The sequence below is a fragment of the Tachypleus tridentatus genome, chromosome 12 (assembly GCF_004210375.1).
Source record: "Tachypleus tridentatus isolate NWPU-2018 chromosome 12, ASM421037v1, whole genome shotgun sequence".
NCBI lineage: Eukaryota > Metazoa > Arthropoda > Merostomata > Xiphosura > Limulidae > Tachypleus > Tachypleus tridentatus.
This window is the reverse complement of record NC_134836.1, coordinates 29,479,077-29,500,283: the sequence shown is the minus strand read 5'-3', so window position 1 is coordinate 29,500,283 and position 21,207 is coordinate 29,479,077. Positions and strand designations below refer to the sequence as shown.

Genomic DNA, 21,207 nt, shown 5'->3' with positions numbered 1-21,207 from the left:
TTTTCAGGACTCAATACCATTTCGAAGAAGCTGTCCCCACAGCTATCAATCTTTCTACGAAGGGTCCAGACACCGTAATGGATCTTTCATCAGCTCCATCTCGCGTAACTGTCCAACAATCATACGACATCACCATGACATCCCGACCAATATCACATCACAGGTAAAAAAAATCTTAAAAACAACAATACAGTTTTAAATTGACGTTTTTAAATTGCATCAACTAGATATTGCATCAGACTTTGTAATTCAAAGTTAGTGAAGACATTTAGTTTTGCCTGTTTTATATTTAAATGATGTTTAGAAACAACCACGTGGTGTTTCTCTTAGTTAAAGGTGTAAACTTAATAACATAATTAAATAATTCAATTTTATCTTATTTTCAGCCCATCAACATCAATAGCTCACCTCCAGTCTCAAAAACCGTCACTGCTAATTACCCAACGATCAATTTTTCCACCTCAGCCTCCACCGTTAGAACAGACAGAACCAGTTGATTTCAGTCCAAAAGCAGAACTGCCCCTGCGAGTGTTGTCCCTGCCATCCCAGTGTTCTCAGGCAGGACGACCATCTTCTCATCCCCTGTCGACTGCCCCTTCGTCTACCCAAAGTAATCTTCACACAGTTTTTTCACCTGCTTACCCACCTTCATCCTTTACTAGACAAGAAATAATTTGCTCTTCTTCACCAGGAAATCACATCAAACACTGCACTGTGACTGCCACTGGAGGAGTACCTTATGTACCTCGGGTTTCCTCGAGCCCCATTTTATCCATTGTTACATGCTCTTCGCAGGTTCCTGGTGGATGTACTTTTACTTTTCATACCCCAAACATATCAGCAACACCTACTCCAAATAGCCCCAACTTAACTGTGGTTACCCGTTCACCCCAGGTTTCTGAAGATTGTTCTTTTTCCTCTCAGATTACACCTTGTATACCCAGAAGCCCAAACTTACTTGTGGGTACTTGTTCCTCTCAGGCTCCTGAAGATTGTTCTTTTCCGTGTAAATCACCAAACATATCGACACCTGGTATTTCCTCAAGCCCCAACTTACCAGTTGTTACCTGTTCATCCCAGACTATTGAAATATGTTCATTTTCCTCTAAGTTGCCATGCGCGTCAACAAATCTTATATCTCCAGTGGTGACCTGTTCCACCAAAGCTCCTGAAGGCTGTTCTCTTACCTCTAAGACACCATGTGTAACATTACTTGATACGTCTCCGCCAAGCATAACTGTTCAATCATCTGAAGCACAGCCATGTGATTCATCCTCTTCTGGAACATCATTATGGGCAACAAATCAATCAGAATCGACCTTTAACGTACGCCTTAATTCACCCAGTGTTGCTATTTCCTCTCTTTCACTCCCAACTTCACCTCTCAGTAGTCATGATGTTCTACAGTCATGTGGACTCGGACCATCTCCATCACCTGTTGCTCCATTTTCCTCTCACTCTCTCCCTACTTCTCCTAATCCTTCATTCCATAAAACTCTGCAGAATCAAGGCTATATCAGTAGCCATTCATTGGGTTCTACAATATCTACGTCAACAAACAGGACTGCTGACCAAAGAAGTGAAACAGAGAGGTAAGTAAATAGGTTAATGCTCACACAACATAACCATTAAGATATATAGAAATGAAGTAAAGATATATTAACAGATTAATATTGATACAAAACAACACAAAAAAGTACTGTTAATCAAAATCTGTTAAGAGTATGTTAGTTTTGAAATAAATGAGATTAAACAATGTTCTAATATTCCATTATTTCATTCGCAAAACATCTTGGAAACTTCAATTTCCATCAAGGAATGTTATAGTTTAATTAACTTATGATCTGTCGACACCCAATGACATAAGAGCATAAGAGTAACACTTGATTTGGTTTGCTTGAAATTTCATGCAAAGGTACACAAGGTTTATCTGCACTAGCTGTCCCTAATTAAGCCGCGATAGACTAGAGGGAAGGCAGCTAGTCAACACTACCCACCACAAACTCTTGAGCTGCTCTTCTGCCAACGAATAGTGAGATTGACCATAACATTATAATGCCCCCATGACTAAAAGACGTACATATTTGGTGTGATGGGTATTTGAACCCATGATCTGCAGATTTCGAATCGAGCGCCTGAACCACCAGGCCTTGCCATGCCACAACTATATGAATACAAAGCTGACAATCAGTAAACATGAATTCGTTTTAAACAAAAACAGTTTTATAGTCGTATTGCCAGGTGCTTAAAATTGAACAAAATATAAACTTGCTTATTAAAAAAAGGGTTTTCCTGCTTAAATAAGTCAGCCAATATGTTCTGCTTAAGATTCTGATTGGTGCACAGCTTGTATAGTAAAACATTTAATACTCAAATAAATCTTTTGTATTAGAGAATTGACAACACTGAAGCCATCCTCTAAAAGACGTTTGTTCGGTTGAATAGTATTTTTGTAAGGTCACACCAGGAACCCTAAAACAAATCACAAAGTTGTGGTGTAAAAGCAGTTCGAATGGATAACATTATAAAATTACTTGAATAGCAAGTGTTTTTTTTTTTTATAATATCACCATGCATTAACTTCTATCACTCCATACCATCAGCCTTTGAAAAAATACTAAATTTGATAAACTTCAGGTTGAAATTAACTGAAACGTTATTCTGGCGAAAATTCTCTTAGAGAGATGCTTTATTCGTTTATGTCCTATAGAGCCAAGTATGGATCTATATTTCAAACCTTTTTCTCTCCCACGTTCAGCCTAATAACTTATGACATTCCTTACGTTGTAGCTGAGAATATTACAATAAAATGGCGTCAGTGAGTGTATTACACGTGCAACTGAGAATTGAATTATATTATTTAAATTAAGAGTAACAAAACTTTTTTTCTGTACAACATTGTTAGAGCCGGGAGCTGGTATCGGCTATTACAGGATATTTTAACAGGATGTTTAACTTCCCTGAATTATGTAGTTTACTCGAATACATCAAAATAAATTTTAAACACATTGAAATTTATATTTTTCCTGGTAGCACCACGAAAATGTAGAGTGTGGTCTTTCTATTTTAAAATATTGGCACCATACATGCACCTTTTCAACACCTACCTACATACGTCCAAATGTGAAACATTTATAGCATCAGAAAACCATCAACCATGCCACCTATACTCTCCTCAAAATCCCCATCATGACATAAAGCAAAGAACTTTGTAAATTCGTACTTTTATTAGCCTGAATATTACAATTATTTAGAAAATAAGTATTGTCACATTCAAGAGTTGAAGAGGTCATGGTTCTTACTACAATATTTAATAGCTTTTCTAAAATTGTTAATTATAAAACTAGGGTTTGTGTTGAATTTCGCGAAAATGTACACGAGGACTATCTGCAGTAGCTGTTCTTAATTTAGCAGTGACAAGGCAGCTAATCATCACCATCCACCGCCAACTCTTTGGCTACTCTTTTACCAACGAATAGGGGGATTTAACCGTCACATTATAACGCCCACGGCTGAAATGGCAAGCATGTTTGGTGGGATGTGGGTTCGAACCTATGACCCTCCGCTTACGAATCAAGTGCTCTAACCACCTGGCCATATTAGGTTTAATAAGACGCGCGATATGTTGTTTTTATTGTCATCACCAACAGACTTAAATAAAAGCACAACAATGTAGTCAAAACAAATATAACAATATAGTAACTCTTACAAGTGTATATAATTTATTTTACTTATATGTTAACTCCTCATTGTATGCTTACGAGTAACAAACGTAACAAGAAGTTCGTTTAGATTAATACACTTTTACTTAACTTGAAAAGAAGAGAGCTCTTTGCAATTGCAGCGTGATTATATTTGTTGGTTAAGGAATGCCACTATGTATTAATAACCATAGAACTAGATAATAGATCGGGAACTATTTACTCTCAAATACTCCATGGACAACACCATTAGGTTGCGCTCTAGCAGGTGACGAACAAACGTTAATAACTTACCTATTTTTTCGTTTTTGAGTTCAAAAACTAGAAGAAATCGTAATACCGAAGCATTATAACATTTTTTTCAGATTTAAAAAAATCTAAAACTTATCTTGCATATATGTTTGCCAGAGGTCGTTTAAATAAAACAAAGTTATTGTCATATTGTAAGACTATAGAATAGGGTGATTGTTTCGAGTATATTTTAGGCAGTGTAGGACATAAAGCTGTGGAGGCCTTCTCCAGAAATTTACCAAACCAAATCTATGTTATAGAATATAACAGTCGTTTACACGTGTTTCACGCGAGTTGTTTTATGGGATGCTTAGGACATGGGTCCATGTGGACAATTCGACTATGATGTGAACTACAGGCCAGTACAGTGACAAAGTTTTAAATAGAAGCAGAGAGTCTAAATCCGTAGACAATGTAGTTCCTCAGAAATTATGGAATCTTCGTACTTTCGTTATAACTAAAGGACTGTTTCTCTTTAAAGAAAACAATAGTGTGAAACAGTGGGAAAGAGTGGTCATGTTATAATTTAAAACTTCCAAAATTTCTCTTCGTGGTAGCTAATAAGATGATGACCGTGGGTTTTATTTCACGCACTTGTATTTAAAACTGTAGGCCTAACGTGACCTGATGATTAAGTCGGTTGACTCGCAATTTGCGGGACATGGATTCGAATCCACGTCATTAAACATGCTCGTCGTGTCAGTAGTGGATGCGTTATCATGTGTGGTCAATCCCACTGTCCTTTAGCGGAAAAGTGGCAGTGTTGATGTTGAGTAGTTGCCTTCTTTTTAACTGTCACTGCTGAAATAAGGACGTCTAACGCAGATAAACTTCATGTATATTTGCGTGAAATGCGTGAAACTCAAAACAAACGAAACTTTCGAGCTGTAATGAACATTAACCCATCTAAGTTCATTGTCTAACGTAGTGATGCTTGTTAATAATGAAAAAGTTCAATTATTTTTGTTACATAATTAAAACAAGATTTATTTTACCGTTTCAGTAGTCCTGTTTGATGATTGGTTTGGTTTGGTTTGAATTTCGCGCAAAGCTACACGAGGGCTATCTGCGCTAGCCGTCTCTAATTTAGCAGTGTAAGACTAGAGAGAAGGCAGCTAGTCATCACCACCCATCGCCAACTCTTGGGCTACTCTTTTATCAACGAATAGTGGGATTGACTGTAATGTTATAACGTCCCCACGGCTGAGAGGACTAGCATTTTTGGTGCGACTTGGATTCGAACACGCGACCCTCAGATTACGAGTCGAGTTCTTTAACCACCTGGCCATGCCGGAGCCCTATTTGATGAAACGAAATAATTCTTTGTGGATATTTCTTTCTGTTAAACTGATGAAAATAAGTGAATAAAATCAATTTTAACATGTTAGCATACCTAAATTTGATGCCTTTTTCTGATCGTCGCCAATAGAAGGCTCATTCAAACAACGGAAAAAAATTGGAATTTGCTTTCAAAACCGAGGTCTCAGTGTGTTTGGGTAGGAATGGCGAATTAAAACTCAACAGGCTAATGGTACCTGTTGTAATTGAGACTTTGTCCATGTGGGTTTCAAAAAACAACAGTAATAAAACCTCCGGTAGTTACAAATTTCGATGCCTGTCTCGGGCAAAGTACAGATAGATAGCAGCCCACTCTGTACAATTGTGCCTAAAAACAAATTAAAGTGAAGTGATTAATGAGGGGATTTAAATTAAGACGAAATTGTCTCAGTGTGGAATTAAATATAACGAAGAAGAAAACAAAGAGAGAGGGTGGAAAATACTAACTTCCACTGAAGTTTTACTACAAATAAACAGTTAGGGAGGGTAAGTTACTTAGCATAGGAGTTAACTCGCTTTTATAATCTGTGTAATGACAAGTTTATTTGGTCATGATAAAGAACGAATATACAATAAAATATACTATTGTTCAGTTGTAGACCCATTTATTGTACATTAATGTCGATTCTTTATTAGTGAATAATCTCTTTTGATTTTACTAAGAAAATGCTTGACACCCATATATTATTAAATTTCTTCTCAAATATCTACTTAAAGCTTCAAAAAATATTTATTTTTTATTTCTAGTGATAACATTCTGCAACAAACAGTAAGATTCATGAGCACAGCCTTAATAAGCCAATAACATGCACCGGTCTTTTTAACTCTTGTATGTCACAGGGAAGGGGTTTGTTTGTTTGTTTTGAATTTTGCGCAACGGTACACGAGGGCTATCTGCGCTAAGTGCCTTAATTTAACAGTGAAAGGTAAAGGGAAGGCACCTTGTTATCACCACCCACCGCTAACTCTTGGGCTACCCTTTTACCAACGAATAGTAAGATTGGCCGTCACATTATAACGCCTCCACGGCTGAAAGGTCGAACATGTTTGGTGGGACTGTGATTCGAATCCGCGATCCTCAGATTGGAAGACGATCTCCCTAACCACTTGGCCATGTTAGGCTTAACAAAGTGTTGGATGGTAGATGGCAGCTTCCAGTGTCTGCCATTATGGAAATGAAAATATTACTGAGAACTTTTTTAAGAACTCATTTAAGTCTTTCTAGATGGCTTTGTTGTAATCTCAGAGCTCCTGTTTACGTAATGTGAGTATATTGCAGTAATGTAGTTCAACACGTCTTACTATGATAACTGTTTTGCGACTGTCGTTGTATAAGATATGACATATTTTTGTGTGTTGAATGTATTTCATTAAATCTCATATAAATTGTTTTACATGAATCCAATTTCACATTTACCTTAACGTCGTTGTCAGGACTTTGGCATTTTTTTAAAATAACATTTAATTTCTAAAGCATTCCTTGAATATTTTTCTTTGTTTATAATCTCATACTGCCATCGTCTCACTCATCGTACTTGTGAGAAATGCGCAGGACTAAGAGTCCAAGGATTCATGGTTCGTGCTCTGTATTTGTAAAATCGTGCTCCGAAATTTGTGGTCTTAGATGGGTTATAAGATAAGAATAGCCTGAGAGTTAGCGGTTAGTAATGTGTACTGGATGCCTTGCCCATTGTCTAGCACTTCAAAGTTATGGAGACGGGTAGCGCAAGTACACCTTGTGCTGCTTTTCTCGAAATTCGGCAAATAATACGTGATTTTACCTTTGTCGTTTAACGTATATAAACCATTATTTACGTGGTAACTGCCACAACAGTAGTTCCTACACATTCTCTTTTTTTGTCGCCTGTTGTATTTTCTCAGATCAAAATCAGAAACGTCCATACGTCTGCAGATTGGCCCAAATATCCGAAACAAACTTGCATCGCATTTGGCACGTAGTTCTAGCTCTCTTTGGCAACATTTACCCTCTTCACTCAAGTCATTTGTTGTGTCTTGACCCACGGTAATGTACGGATGAAAAGTAGTTCGAAGGGAAATAACTACTTGTTCTAATTCTCGTGAATTTTATGTCAGGTTCAAATCGTATTAGTTTCAATTATTATTGATGTACAAGAAGTGCAACTCTAGCATTTCCTGTCAGAAAACAGTATTACTTTAGATGTGATTCTTTTTCTCTTGAGTCTAATGTTTTTAGCACTTTGGCATTTCTATGCTTTATCCATCAATTCCATAGCTAAAGTGACTCCGATTTTTTAGCAATCCGCCTCCACACAAAATGATGAAGACATCACCAAAATCCCGAGAAGGCAAAGAACTTGTTCAATGTCCGACACCCGGATGTGACGGCATGGGCCATGTGTCTGGGAACTACGTCACACATAGAAGGTATGTTACAACATTGAAAAAAAACCAAACAAATCATCAAACTATTTTCAAAAAATTAACTGATATTTTAAAAATAGTTCATCACTTGTCTATTATTAACAGTATAAATAACTTATTAGGACTCAAAATTCAATATCATTTGGAGGTTGTATATCATCATTAGAGTACCATATACCACCAATTTTCAAATTGGGGGCACAAATGAATTTTTAAGAGGGAGGGACGAGCTATTAAAGCAGAATCACATTAAACGTTTTAATATATTTTTGTCAATGGTAACAATAATGAATTACAACAACGGACACAGCATTTTAACGTGTCTTCGTGTATTATATCTTCTGGCTTATCTCACTCTTTCACATATTTTAAAAACAAAGAAGGAAAGTGTGCAAAACACAACAATAAAACACATATTGATTTAAGAGGTATGGATGACAAAAGTTTGCGGAACGTCGACAACGCCTTTCGTACCAACCCGATTTATTATTCCTGATAAAGTTTCAACTGTTTTTATCAGTACAAGTTTATTTGTTTTTTCGTATAGAGTTAACTGATTTCATTAATAAGCAATTTTTTGGATGTGTAGTGTTAACTTTCTTCATTAATAAACAATGTTTTTCCTGGTATAATGTTAACCTGTTATATTATTAACTGGTTTCATTGCTACATTTTTGTCATTATCAGTTTGTCTGGTTGTCCTTACGCTGATCGTGCAAATCTCCAGCTTCAACACCAAGATCTGAAGTAAGTAAAAATTAGTTATTTTGTATTTTACTCAAGTCACATAGAGTCCACATTCTCTTTAACACTGAACTGTACGAAACAATTAGTTTATTATTTGTACAAATTCAGTTGTAATTTTTAGTTTAATCAAGAAGTTTTTAAGCTGGTTTCTTCAGGTTGTGAGGGCAGTCGTTTTGTGTGAACTTATTTTTGGTTTCATTGTTTCTGTTTTTGAATTTCGCGCAAAGCTACACGAGGGCTATATGCTCTAGCCGTCCCTCATGTAGCAGTGTAAGACTAGAGGGAAGGCAGCTAGTCATCACCACCCACCGCCAACACTTGGGCTACTCTTTTACTAACGAATAGTGGGATTGACTGTAACATTATAACGTCCCCACGGTTAAGAGGACGAGCATGTTTGGTGTAACTGGGGTTCGAACTTGCGACCCTCAGATTAGACGTTGAGTGTCTTATCCACCTGGCGATGCCAGCCCATTTCAAGATGTATACAATAAATTTGAACATATAAAGAAGCATAAACAGCAGTCAGTTAAATATAGTTCTGTTGATAAGCCCAATAAACTATTTCCTTCGCATGCAAAATTCTTTGTGCTTTTGGAGAAACTAAATTCATTTACTGGAAAAATAGAATTATTTCTTTCACTTGCAATATTTCATATTATATTATTCCCTCACATTAAAACCATCACCTTTTAACAATATCTGTGTACTCTGAAGTTTTATATATGAGGGTAATTCGAAAAATTCGTGGCTCTACCGAAATAAAAAAAACTGGAATGTATGATTTTTTTTGATAAATATTACTTTTAAACTTTTTATTATGATTAAACAACACACAACTTAACGAACTTATTTTGTTTGTTGCGGATTTTTGAAGGAAAGTTTGTTTGAATTTTGAATTTCACGCAAAGCTTCACGAGGGCTGTCTGTGTTAGCCGTTCCTAATTTAGCAGTATAAGACTAGAAGAAAGGCACCTAGTCATCACCACCCACCGCCAACTCTTGGGCTAATTTTTTACTACCAACGAATAGTGGAATTGACCGTAACATTATAATTCATCCACGGCTGAAAGGGGAACATGTTTGGTGTGGCGGGGATTCGAACCCATGACCCTTCACATTACGATTCGAGCGCCCTAACCACTTAGCTATGCCGGGCCTAAAATCTTTTGGAAATATGTAAGATTTCAAAGTAACGGTTATCTCGTAAATACCATGTCGTCATGGACTGAGAACCAAGAAGAAGAGTTTGACCTTAACATTATTTCAAATTAGTTCTTTACTCGTTCTCCACATTAATGGTGAGAACCTCATCTAATCTGTAGTCCTTACGTGTAGACATCTTTAACAGTCAAACGTATCACATAGGAACAAAACTGGCCTCTCTATACTAAACTAATAAAATAAGAAAATATAAATAATCAAAGTTTACGTCCTTATTCCCTGACATTAATGTAATTGACTGATGTCTTCACTTGCAATGTATGTTTCTGTGATAACGAGTTAATTTTTTTAAGATGAACATAAACTTCACATGCTGCCTGCGAGTTAACTACCAATATTTTACAGAATACAAGCAGATGATAACATGTAAAAGTAAAGTTCGTTGTTTTCAATGTATCAACTAGAAATCTTTGTCTAGATCAATGCAATGCTAAGAAATTATACATGTTATTTGTTTTAACGTCCGTTAGGTGTCCCACTCCCGGATGCGATGGGTCAGGTCATCTGACAGGAAACTATTCTTCACATCGAAGCCTATCTGGGTGTCCACGTGCTAATAAACTAAAGAACCTTGCGAGAACAAGAGAAGACAAATCCGATTCTGAGCCACTTCGGTATGTAGAGTAAAATAAACAGAAATATACAAGAAAAGATAAAGGAATTGGAAAAACATACATATTATGGGAAAACGATGAACATTTACATAAAGAGGCAACACACTGTGACTTAAGATGGTAAAATAAGTTCAGTTTGGAGTGTGATAAGAAGTGAAGTTTATAGTCTACCACTTCGTTTAGTAAGAAGTGGAATGTGAAACCTACCAATTACATTAATAAGTAGTGCAATGTGATATTGATCATTTCAAGTAGTAATAAATACAGTGTGAAATCTACGAACTTAGATCTGATTACAGATTTAACATTACACTTAATGTGCTTAATGGCTTCATTTTCAAACAAAAAAATTAATACATTTTCATCGAAAACTGATTTTCAGTTTTATGTTTGCTAGAGCGTTAGACCTACTAGCCTAATTTTATCATGAAAAGAAATAAGTAACCCGACTACACATCTTAAATCAGGTTTTTATTTGTTTTTGTTTTTTTAATGAAGCTATTTTTTATGCTTTGCTTGCTATACGGTTAGCTGTAGTAATTAGTAATGAATTGCTATACATAAACGTACTAACCCTAACTGAACGTTTATTATAGTTGCCCAATACCCGGTTGTGATGGTGGTGGTCACGTGACTGGGAAGTTTCAATCCCATCGCAGGTATAGCTTGTTTTACTAACTTGTCTGTTCATCAGTGTTTGTCACTCGAATGTTTTGCCATGCCATTTTATGTTTAAACCAGAACGTATCCTTGTTTTTGTATGTTCAACGTGATTACTTCTTTCCTTCTGTTGCCTAACGTTTGGGACATGTTTTGCATAACGCTGTCAAATTTCTTTATCACATACAACTTGCTGATCCTCTTACAAATATGGAAGCTTTGGCGTTGCCTGAAACTTTCTTTATGCGTTTTTTATTCCTTTATATGTCTTACAGTCTTAATGCTTGTTTTTAATTTTTGCCAACTCTTCATGTCAGAGATCAACGCATTTCGACCTCACACTACCAAAAGCGCCACATAGTGTTTTAATTGTGTACTATTTTAATTGAATGTAAATTAGTATTTGAGACGAAAAGAGAATACGATAAGAACATTTATATTATAAATGTACCAAATTATAATGGATGCAAAATAAATATAAGTGTATTAGCAAAGTATGTTTTTAAATAACCTATTTATTCATGTATCCACTTATTGGTTTATTATTATTTATTCTAGTGCTTCTGGGTGTCCACTTGCTAACAAGAGCAGGATTAACCGACAAGATACCCTCAATGTCATTAAGACAGAAGGAACTTGGTAAAAACTTTTTTATAAGCTCTTACTTTTTAAAAGAAAAGAACACGGTGTAAAATATTTTTATTTATAGTTGGCGATTTTTATAACAAGCAGAGACAGTTTTGGGGTTCCACTGTTGAGGGAAGAAGCAAATAGGTCTTTTTAGGGGACCTTGGGTGCGGTGATGTTTTTAATATCGCGTGTTGCTCTTAACTTTAGTAAATAAATAACCTGGCATACGTAAGCCTAAGGGGTGTATACCCGCATTATACACTGTATAGTATCGTTGGGTAAACTTTTTTGTGTAATTTTGAGCTCCTTCCTGACGTCCCGTCATGGCCAGGTGGTTAAGACACTCGACTCGTAATCTGAGGGACGCGGGTTCAAAAATCCGTCACACCAAACATAGTCGCCCTTTCAGTCGTGGGGCCGTTATAATGTGACGGTCAATCCCACTATTCGTTGGTAAAAGAGTAGCCCAAGAGTTGGCGGTGGGTGATGATGACTAGCTGCTTTCCCTCTAGTAATCTTACACTGCTAAATTAGGGACGGCTGGCGCAGATAACCCTCGTGTAGCTTTGCGCGAAATTAAAAAAACAAAAAAACAATCATTATACCACGCATTTGTGTTAGCGAACATAATTTGTGGATAAGTAGTTTCTGTGTTATTATAGTAGTCTTCGGACTGAGTCTGAAAACTGCGATTTCCAAATCACTTGTCCCTCCGTGACACAACGGTATGTTTCCAGACACAAACCGCTAGAAACAGGATTTAGATACCCTTAGTGGGCAGAGTACAGATAGCCTTCTGTGTAGCTTTGTGCTTAATTCCAAACAATCATTCAAAACCAAACTACGTTTTCCTCACATAGGTTATTACATATTACAATAGTTTTTTTAAGAATAAATGTGAACTTTCATTCGTAATATTGCTTAAAAGTTTATAAATTCGTAAACTTCGTCAGTGTTGAATTTTTTTACGTTCTTGTAAAAATAAGAAATAGAGAACTATACAAAAGTGTTTGGACAAAGTTAAAAATTGGATTTCAGGCTACTTTTAAAGAACAATAGAAGTTATATCACAGGTGAAACATGAAAAGCTTATTAATCTTAATAACTGTAGACAGTCTTTTTAGGCATTGTTACAACATGTGTAATCAAATATTTATGGAAAAGCCGCTCGTTTGGGTGGAGAAAATATTTTACATAGAAGAGCGAACAACGTATCGACCTTCTTCGGTCATCGTCAGGTTCACAAAGAAAGAGGTAACTGACCGGTAGCTGACCACATGTTTGAAAGGGGTTGTGCAACTGAGTGTCGGAACGTAGAGGGCGGTGTTAGATGTTTGAATATATAATTTTATTTATTTTATTATATTAATATAGGTATAAAGGCGTTCCTTTATATTGGTTTATTTTGGGTTCAAGTTGTTGTATAAGTAAGGCTTCTTTAATTTTGCGTTTGTTAATGTTTGTTTCTTTATTTAGTATTTGAGTGTTTTCTATGGTTATGTTGTGTTTATTTGACTTGCAGTGTTCGAAAACGTGTGAAGGTGACTTTTTATGTTCTTTGAATCTGGTTTCCATTTTTCTACTTGTTTCTCCAATATAGAAGTCTGGGCAGTTATCACATTGTATTTTATAAATAATGTTGGTGTGGTGTTTGTCAGTGTAGTTTTTACATAGTATAGACCTCAGTTTTGTGCCTGGTTTTTGAATAAATTTGGTATTAACTGGAATGTCATATTTTGTTACTAGTTTTTGCCAAATGTTGGTTATTTGTCTGCTGATGTCAGGAATATATGGTATACAGCAGTATATGGTTTCGTGGTTTTTTAATTCGTGGGATATATTTACTTTTGTTGGTTGATTTTGCTTTCTGTCCAGATGTGTGCGTATAATGTTTTCTACGGTTTGTGGAGGAAACTTATTGATGTTGATGAAGTATTGTTTTATTTTGTCTAATTCATCGTTAATTTTATCTGGTGAGCATAGTTTTATGGCTGTGTTTATTTGGTTTCTTAGTATGTTGAGTGTTTGTTTTGTTTCATGTGCTGAGTTCCAAGGAGTGTATAGTCCAGTATGGGTGATTTTTCTGTGGATTTCTGTTTTAAATTGTGTATCGGTTCTTGTAATTTTGAGGTTAAGAAATGATATTTGATTGCTTTCTTCCTGTTCAGATGTGAAGTTAATGTTGGGATGTATAGAGTTAAGGTGATTGAAAAAATTAAGTGTGTGTTCTGTAGATTTGAATCCCGCAATCGTGTCATATACATATCTGTAACAGTATAGTGGTGGATGTAATGCTGTGTTGATTGCTCGTGTTTCAACTTGCGTCATAAAAATATTGGCTAGAACAATGATACTGGGTTGCCCATGCTTAGGCCATTTGTTTGTGTATAGTTGTGGTTGTTGAACAAGAAGTTTGTCTTCATCGTAGTGAATTCTATGAGAGTTTCTAATTGGTTGCTGGGAATGCCTATTGATGGGTTGATGAGTTAGGGTCTTTCTAAAGTGCTTACGTCTTTTTGTGCTGTTCTGATGACTTTAGCCACATGTCGTTAGATATGGTTATCATCGTCAGGTTCAGGATGACCAAAGAAGGTCGAAACGTTGTTCGCTCTTCTATGTAAAATATTTTCTCAACCCAAACGAGCCGTTTTTGCATATATATTTCTCTACAAGTGGGTTTTATCGACATCACTGGTAATCAAATATTGTTTCAGTAGAAAAAACATTCCAAACAATCACACTACCTTATCCATCCATGATTCATGGTAGGTGCTACCCTTTGAGGTATCTTCACCTTTTTTCCACCGGACTTACAACCTACACTTTTAACCATATATTTGAAACTTGGACTCATCCGACCATAAGATCCTTTTTCCAATCATCAGCAGTCCAAGTTCTGTAATTTTTAGCAAATTTTAGTCTTTTGGAAATATTTGGAGATCGAGGTAAAGGTTTTTAACTGTTACGTGACCAAATATTCCATTTTTGTTGAGTTTTCTTGATACTGTAAATTTGAAAACTTTTATATCATTTGGTACATGGTCGTTTACCTCATGCTTGAGATCAGTGACAGTCTTGCTTCTGTCCCAAAGGCTGAATAAACTAAGACACTTACATCAGTATCAATGAGTTTAGTTGTTCTGCCTCCTTTCCTAGTTTCAAATTTACCTCTCTTAGTTTCACAACATAGGGGTATTTTACAATGTTTGAGGGACATTTCAAGTCTGCAGCAATTTGTATGAAAGTCCATCCAATATCATGTAAAGCTTTTTTGCGAACTCTCTGACAGTTATCTTCTCTCGTAAGAACAAAATTTAATATACAATTTAAACACTGTTTATTTATGGAGTTCTATTAAACCGATTTCTTCTAGTATATGCCGGTACCATATCCTTGTTTCTGGCTAGCTTCTTTTTATATAGCTAAGATACTGCATGAGATATCGTGACAGTTATTTCAGACCTTAAATTTGACCATTATGTTCCTTCAAGCAGAACACTTATGACATACCCTTGGTACAAGTATATGGGAATTCTAAAGAGTTCTGACCTTGACTCATTCAGTTGTAAACAGGGATGAACAGAGCATTACCATAGTGTTGAAAGTTATATTCTGTAATAGCATGTTAGAATTAGCCCCATCAAATGGAAAGAATGACAAAATATTCCTTTGTCCTAACACTTTTGCACAGTACTTTACTCAAATTAGGCTTTAAGTTATGTGCTTTTGCAATTTTTAACACTACCACCAGGTGTCCTAATACTAGTTGCGGTGAAAGTGGACATTCTAATGGGAGTTTTTCAACTCAGGAAAGTATTTTTGACTGTACAAAAGCAACTTCATCAATTAAAAAGACAGGATTGTACTCTGAAAACACGCCTTCTCTAATTGCTAAAAGTCAATCTGGTAAGATGTATTTCTATCAACATCTTTCATCATTGTTATTATTATTTCCTACTTAACCACTGTCAAGTCGTCAATATTTTACCAATAAATGCTTTCTAGTATTTCTTACCATAAAATGACGCTTAATTAGGTGAATCAGTTCCAGTTGTAGTCGATAGTAAAAGCCTTTTCTGACAACTATGAAAATTTGAACCTAAAACAATTTCAAAACCAGATTATGATAAGAAAGCGCACTTTATTAAATTAGAAAAAAAAACCCTAATTTTCTGTTTTTAAGTTTTGTCAACTTTCACGTCACAGAGATTTACACATTTCAACATCACACTACCGATAGAGCTACAGCGTCATGATAGTGTACTGTTTTTAATGGAATATAAGTTACAAGTTTCATATATTAATTTTCACAAGTAACCCCACTTGTTCTAACAGAAAAATAACTTTAAGTACTCCAACAGTCTTTTCAATTTATTATAATAACATATTTTATATGAAAAATATTTTAATTTGTTTTATTTTATTTTTTCTCGCTAGGGGGATGGCAGACTTGCTCGAAAGAATAGCAGGTTATCTGTATACTGTGAATCTCCACAAAATAATTTTATAAAGCGTTTAGATCACATAAGAATGCATAAAACGGAAACAAAATAATGAAACGAACTTTCACTTTATTAGTTTATTAAACTGAAAAAAAAAATAATTTTTCTGTTTTCTTATTCAAGTATTAAGAAATGAAATAATCGAGTAAAAGATACTACATGTCATTAAATCACCTTTTAAAATGGATCAAGTCACATTACTAATATCGGAATGAATGTTTCAAAATCCATTTCAAGTTTGTCTTTCTACTTATTGTCACTTTTTTAAAGATACGGATTCAAAACTTCCATTTAAATTTAATATAAGTTTAGCTTTAAATAATTATTCATTTTTTTACAAGTTTTGTAGTTTAGCTGTTTTATTTTCTACGGCGTTTTAACGTGAAGTGTCAGAAATATTAATTCAGTCTGTCATCACTGAATATGACATATTTGAAAGTTTTCTTTTCTTTTAAGGAAACGATGACGATTCTGACATCCGAGAACTTGAAGATGAAATTTTGGATCTTCAAGGATACAACGCTAAAGTGGAGTCAGAAATGGTAAAGCTAAGAAAAGACATCACTCAAATGGAACAACAGATCCGAGTTACAGAGCGAGTAAGTTTATTTTCAATGTTTGTTTAAATAAATGTTCATCCAGTAGGACGAGAATGAAATGTGTCTGCTGAAAATGTTTTGTGTGTTTGTTTGTTTTTTGAATTTCGCACAAAGCTACTCTAAGGCTATCTATGCTAGCCGTTTCAAATTTAGCAGTGTAAGACTAGAGGGAAGGTAGCTACCTTCATCACCACTCACCGCCAACTCTTGGGCTACTCTTTTACCAACCAACAGTAGGATTGACCGTCACATATATCGCCCCCACGACTGAAAGGGCGAGCATGTTTGATGCGACGGGGTTTTGAACCCGCGAACCTCGAATTACGAGTCGAAAGCCTTAACCCACCTGGTCATGTTTGTTTATATGCAACAGTAAGTGTGATTTGTCTGAAGCAAATGTTGGTTTACTTGCGAATATAAGTGTGATTTGTCTGCCTAGAAATCTAAGTTACTTCATCCACTAAGATAAAGCGATTTGTCTGTTAATCTCAACATTGTATAACTGCTGAGTTTGATTTGTTTGCTAGAGTCAGTCCTAGTTTATTTGCTAATATAAGTATAATTTATCTGCTAAAATCAACGTTGATTTGTCTAATAATATCTAATATTGCTTATCTCTTTCGATCAAAGCTATTACTATTACCTTGATCAATAACTTAGAATTAATGTTATAATGTAAAACACGAACCAACAATAGTGAACTGACAAACATTATGAAGTTATTATTGTAAACAGTGGGGCTTAAATTGAAATGTTAGGGAATCCAGGATGTGAAATAAGTCGTTTCTCATAAATTCTTTATCTTGGTGGAGCCCGGCGGGGCCAAGTGTGTTAAGGCGTGCGACTCGTAATCTGAGGTTTGCAGATTCGCATCCTCGTCGCGCCAAACATGCTCGCCCTTCAGCCGTGGGGGCGTTATAATGTGACGGTCAATCCCACTATTCGTTGGTAAAAGAGTAGCCCAAGAGTTAGCGCTGGGTGGTGATGACTAGCTGCCTTCCCTCTAGTTTACACTGCTAAATTAGGGACAGCTAGCACAGATAGCCCTCGAGTAGCTTTGTGCGAAATTAAAAACAAACAAACTTTATCTTGATGCTAAATGTTCTTTTCAGTAATTCATAGGACAAATTACGATTTTTGAAAAGTAATACAGAGTTAATGTAAAAAATCTCACGATTTCATTTATTAAGAAATACTTTATAGTACCTGTAAATTTTCTGCCGCTAATATTTATACAAGTTTCCTGTGTTAACTTCCATAACTAGCCCATTTGTTCAAATAGGAAGATAATAGTAAATACGACAACAATCTTCTCAATTTATTATAATAACGTTCATTTTGTTATGTTCTAATTTCGCCCGCTAGGAGAATGAAGAACTTGCTCAAAAGACTAGTAACTTGTCTGTATACTACGAATCACTGCAAAATAATTTCATTTCACTTTTGGATCACGTAAGACTACCTAATTTCAATGAAAAACCGACACCCGACAACTTTGACACGTATTTGTTCAAACTACAGTCCCTCTGCAGCGACACCTATCGGGAGGACAACAAAGCAATATTTTCATCAGTGAAACAAGCTCTTCAGAATTTCACCATGCCTCTGTGAGTACTTATGTGTATTGTGTATTTAAGTCAACTATATATGAATGGATAATATCTAGTTTACATCAGCCACGTGCATCTTCACACTTCCAAAATCTATTCTAACAGCTTCATGCTGCTTTCTTTTTCTAGTTATTTACAAATAACTTGTATAAATTTATCTATTTAACTGATGTTAGATTAAAGCTATTTAACATTTCCATTCATTTTTGCATTACTTTATACGCAGTATACAGAAACGACTACAATGTGTTTCTCATTCTGCAGACAGCCCCCGACTGGATGGGTAAAATCTTGAAGCATCTCTCTCCCGATAGGAAAATGACAGAAATTACGTTTCGTGGTGGAATTGAAATAAAATCTGAAGTGGTTATCTCGCTAGTGCAGAATTATTCTTGATGAATAAAGTCACCATTTATTCTTACAAGAGGTCGTCTCAATAGTAACGAAGTGCTCCTCTCTACTATGTTTGTCATCTGAACTTTCGATCTGTAGGAACTCGTGGCATCAAACTGCACGTGTAGCTGCATTAAATGTTTTAAAGTTAAGATTGTGTGAAAAAAAAAAAGGTAAATAAATATTTCAGATACCACAGAATAATTATATTTCGAGTCGCAAAATCTCCAAAATTTATTGTAGTTTTGTTTTAATATTACTTAGTTTTCGAAACTGGCAAATTCAGATCGAGAAATTAGAAATAAGGCAGCTTTGTGTACCTTGCTGTTTCTTATTTATTCATTATTGAACACCTTAAATCCAGTAAATATAATTTTCTAGTCAATTTCTAATCTTCAAAAATAATTTAAAAACTAAATGTTAGCTTTTTATTATTATTTAAAATATGAGATTCATGAGCTTAGATTGAAAAATTTGAAGCAGTTAAGTGCATAGTAGAAAAGTATTATGTATTTCTCTAGTAGTAGGTAAATTTAATAACTGCCTCCTGGTGGCTTAGCGATAAGTCTAAGAACTTATTACACGAAAAATCGTATTTAGATATCAGCCATGTGTAGAACATAGATAGCCAATTGTGCAGCTTTGTGCTTAATAACTCAATAAATAAAATGAATAACTAAAACAAATGTTCTAGTCAAATTTCAATATTTTTGCAAGTTTAATTGCGTTATTTCCTAAATTATTTTATTATTTAATAGTTTGAAGTTATAAATATAAATAGGTTTTTGTTTGTTTTGATTTTTCAAGCAAGATATGGAAGCGGAAGTTCATGTTATGTATTGTAAGCTTCCACCTGGTAATTGAAAAAAAACAAGTTTCTCTTTCCAAAAATATTGAGCAAATTGCGGTTTCACAACCCATAATACAAAGTTATGTATATATATAAATAATTTATATTTGAATTATTTAATAAATGTGAATTTCTATACCCGTCAGAATAATTTCCACGAAGAAACCGTTTAGTTTGTGTGTGTTCACAAGAGATTTCTTTTTTCCATTAAGTTCTGGTAATGTTGGTAATGACGTCTAAAATATCCTTCTATATCAAAAATGTTACAACATCAGTTATATTTGTATTTTATAATTATGACAGTATTACTGCTGCATCGACAATTTTGTGCTAATGTGTTTATCTTTTAAGTTTTTAGTTTTTAAAAGCTTTTTTTTTTGCCTTTCCGGGGCAAGAAAAACCAACAAAAATGAAGGTTTTATATGTTTCAAATTATTCACTGGGAAATTAATATATTGTTAAATATATGGACTTTATCAGAATGGTTTTGTAAGAAACAATTTTCGGGATAGGAAGGAAAACATTTTACATTTAGATGTGTTTTGTGAGCAAAATGTCACGTGATAATTATTATAACTGCTTTTAAAGAAATATTTTTCGTTACAGTACATTTAAATCGCAGTTTTCATATATTTTAATAGAAACTTAAAGGAAATACTCTTCTCAATTCAGGCTTAAGTACCAATGTTTCATGCATTTATATATGTATAAGTCTGCTGTTCAGTTAATTTTTGTGTATAATTATTTATATGAAAAATTTATCAGGTAAAACAAAATTAAAACCTACTCGAGCAAGTTTTTCTTGTTTTTTGTATGTTTGCCAAGTTACTAAGCAACTGTTTATGAAGGTCACCTTGGATAACCAACAGCAACAAAAGTTCGTCAAGTAGCTTAACATCTAGTCATTTATTTATTCTATTTAACTTGTCATTAAGCTACTACTCGTTTGCAAATCACCAAGTTAATACTGCAAAACGCTTAATGACTCCAATATCATGATAATGTTAGGCCTAAAGGAAGTGGTCACACACTAAACACACATTATCATTATTTCAGACACACTTTTAATAATGTGCAATCTCTTCCTTCTTGAAGAAATAAAAAAATTATCTGACGATTACCATACAAGAAAAATGCAAAAAAAATTGCTTAATTAACCTACAGGCATCGTCTAGATTACTATTGTTTCCACATGTAAAAGTGAGAATGATTTTGTTTGTGGATGTTTGATGCATGTGTTTAAGCTCTATCAGCTTTTAGAATCATGTTTAAAGTATTTATTTAAAACTGGGACAAATTTTTAGCGTTGTATATCTGCACTATTATCATTTCCTTCGTACTGTTTCAACTAACCATCTTATAGCTCCAGCTTTAGTGTATCATGTTAATACTTTGCTTGTCGAGATAAAAATCCAACAACGCATACATTAAATTAATCCTTTCGTAGTTGTAATATATTAGCTCTTTCAAACACATTCGCAACTTGTAAATACATCATTGGATTAAGATTCCAAAACAACTCCCTTCTATATAGAGTTGCATTGTTTGTGGAGTAGATCTCTCTCAGTTTGTTAATCGACACAGCTGTGTAGGCGTAATGTGATTTTCTTGACTTTTGGTGCTTGTTTTATGAAGTGTCCATCTG

At 34.8% G+C, this 21,207-nt stretch overlaps 1 protein-coding gene across 19 annotated transcripts in view; it reads left to right on the top strand.

Moving 5' to 3' along the window:
- Window positions 1–20,354, top strand: part of LOC143235445 (uncharacterized) — a 167,400-nt gene extending 147,046 nt beyond the window's left edge. For 14 of the 19 annotated variants that reach the window (XM_076473636.1, XM_076473634.1, XM_076473630.1 and 11 more), the window contains 11 exons: window positions 8–163; window positions 387–1,592; window positions 7,608–7,736; window positions 8,421–8,480; window positions 10,175–10,318; window positions 10,915–10,977; window positions 11,537–11,617; window positions 15,360–15,514; window positions 16,567–16,709; window positions 18,075–18,316; window positions 18,584–20,354. In XM_076473636.1, coding sequence (XP_076329751.1) covers window positions 8–163; window positions 387–1,592; window positions 7,608–7,736; window positions 8,421–8,480; window positions 10,175–10,318; window positions 10,915–10,977; window positions 11,537–11,617; window positions 15,360–15,514; window positions 16,567–16,709; window positions 18,075–18,316; window positions 18,584–18,614 — 2,410 coding nt within the window. In that variant the 3' untranslated portion in view covers window positions 18,615–20,354. Of the gene's footprint in view, window positions 1–7; window positions 164–386; window positions 1,593–7,607; window positions 7,737–8,420; window positions 8,481–10,174; window positions 10,319–10,914; window positions 10,978–11,536; window positions 11,618–15,359; window positions 15,515–16,566; window positions 16,710–18,074; window positions 18,317–18,583 lie in introns of those variants that run through there. The other 5 variants (XM_076473628.1, XM_076473626.1, XM_076473629.1 and 2 more) reach the window with 3 other exon arrangements.
- The last annotated feature ends 853 nt before the right edge of the window (window positions 20,355–21,207 follow it).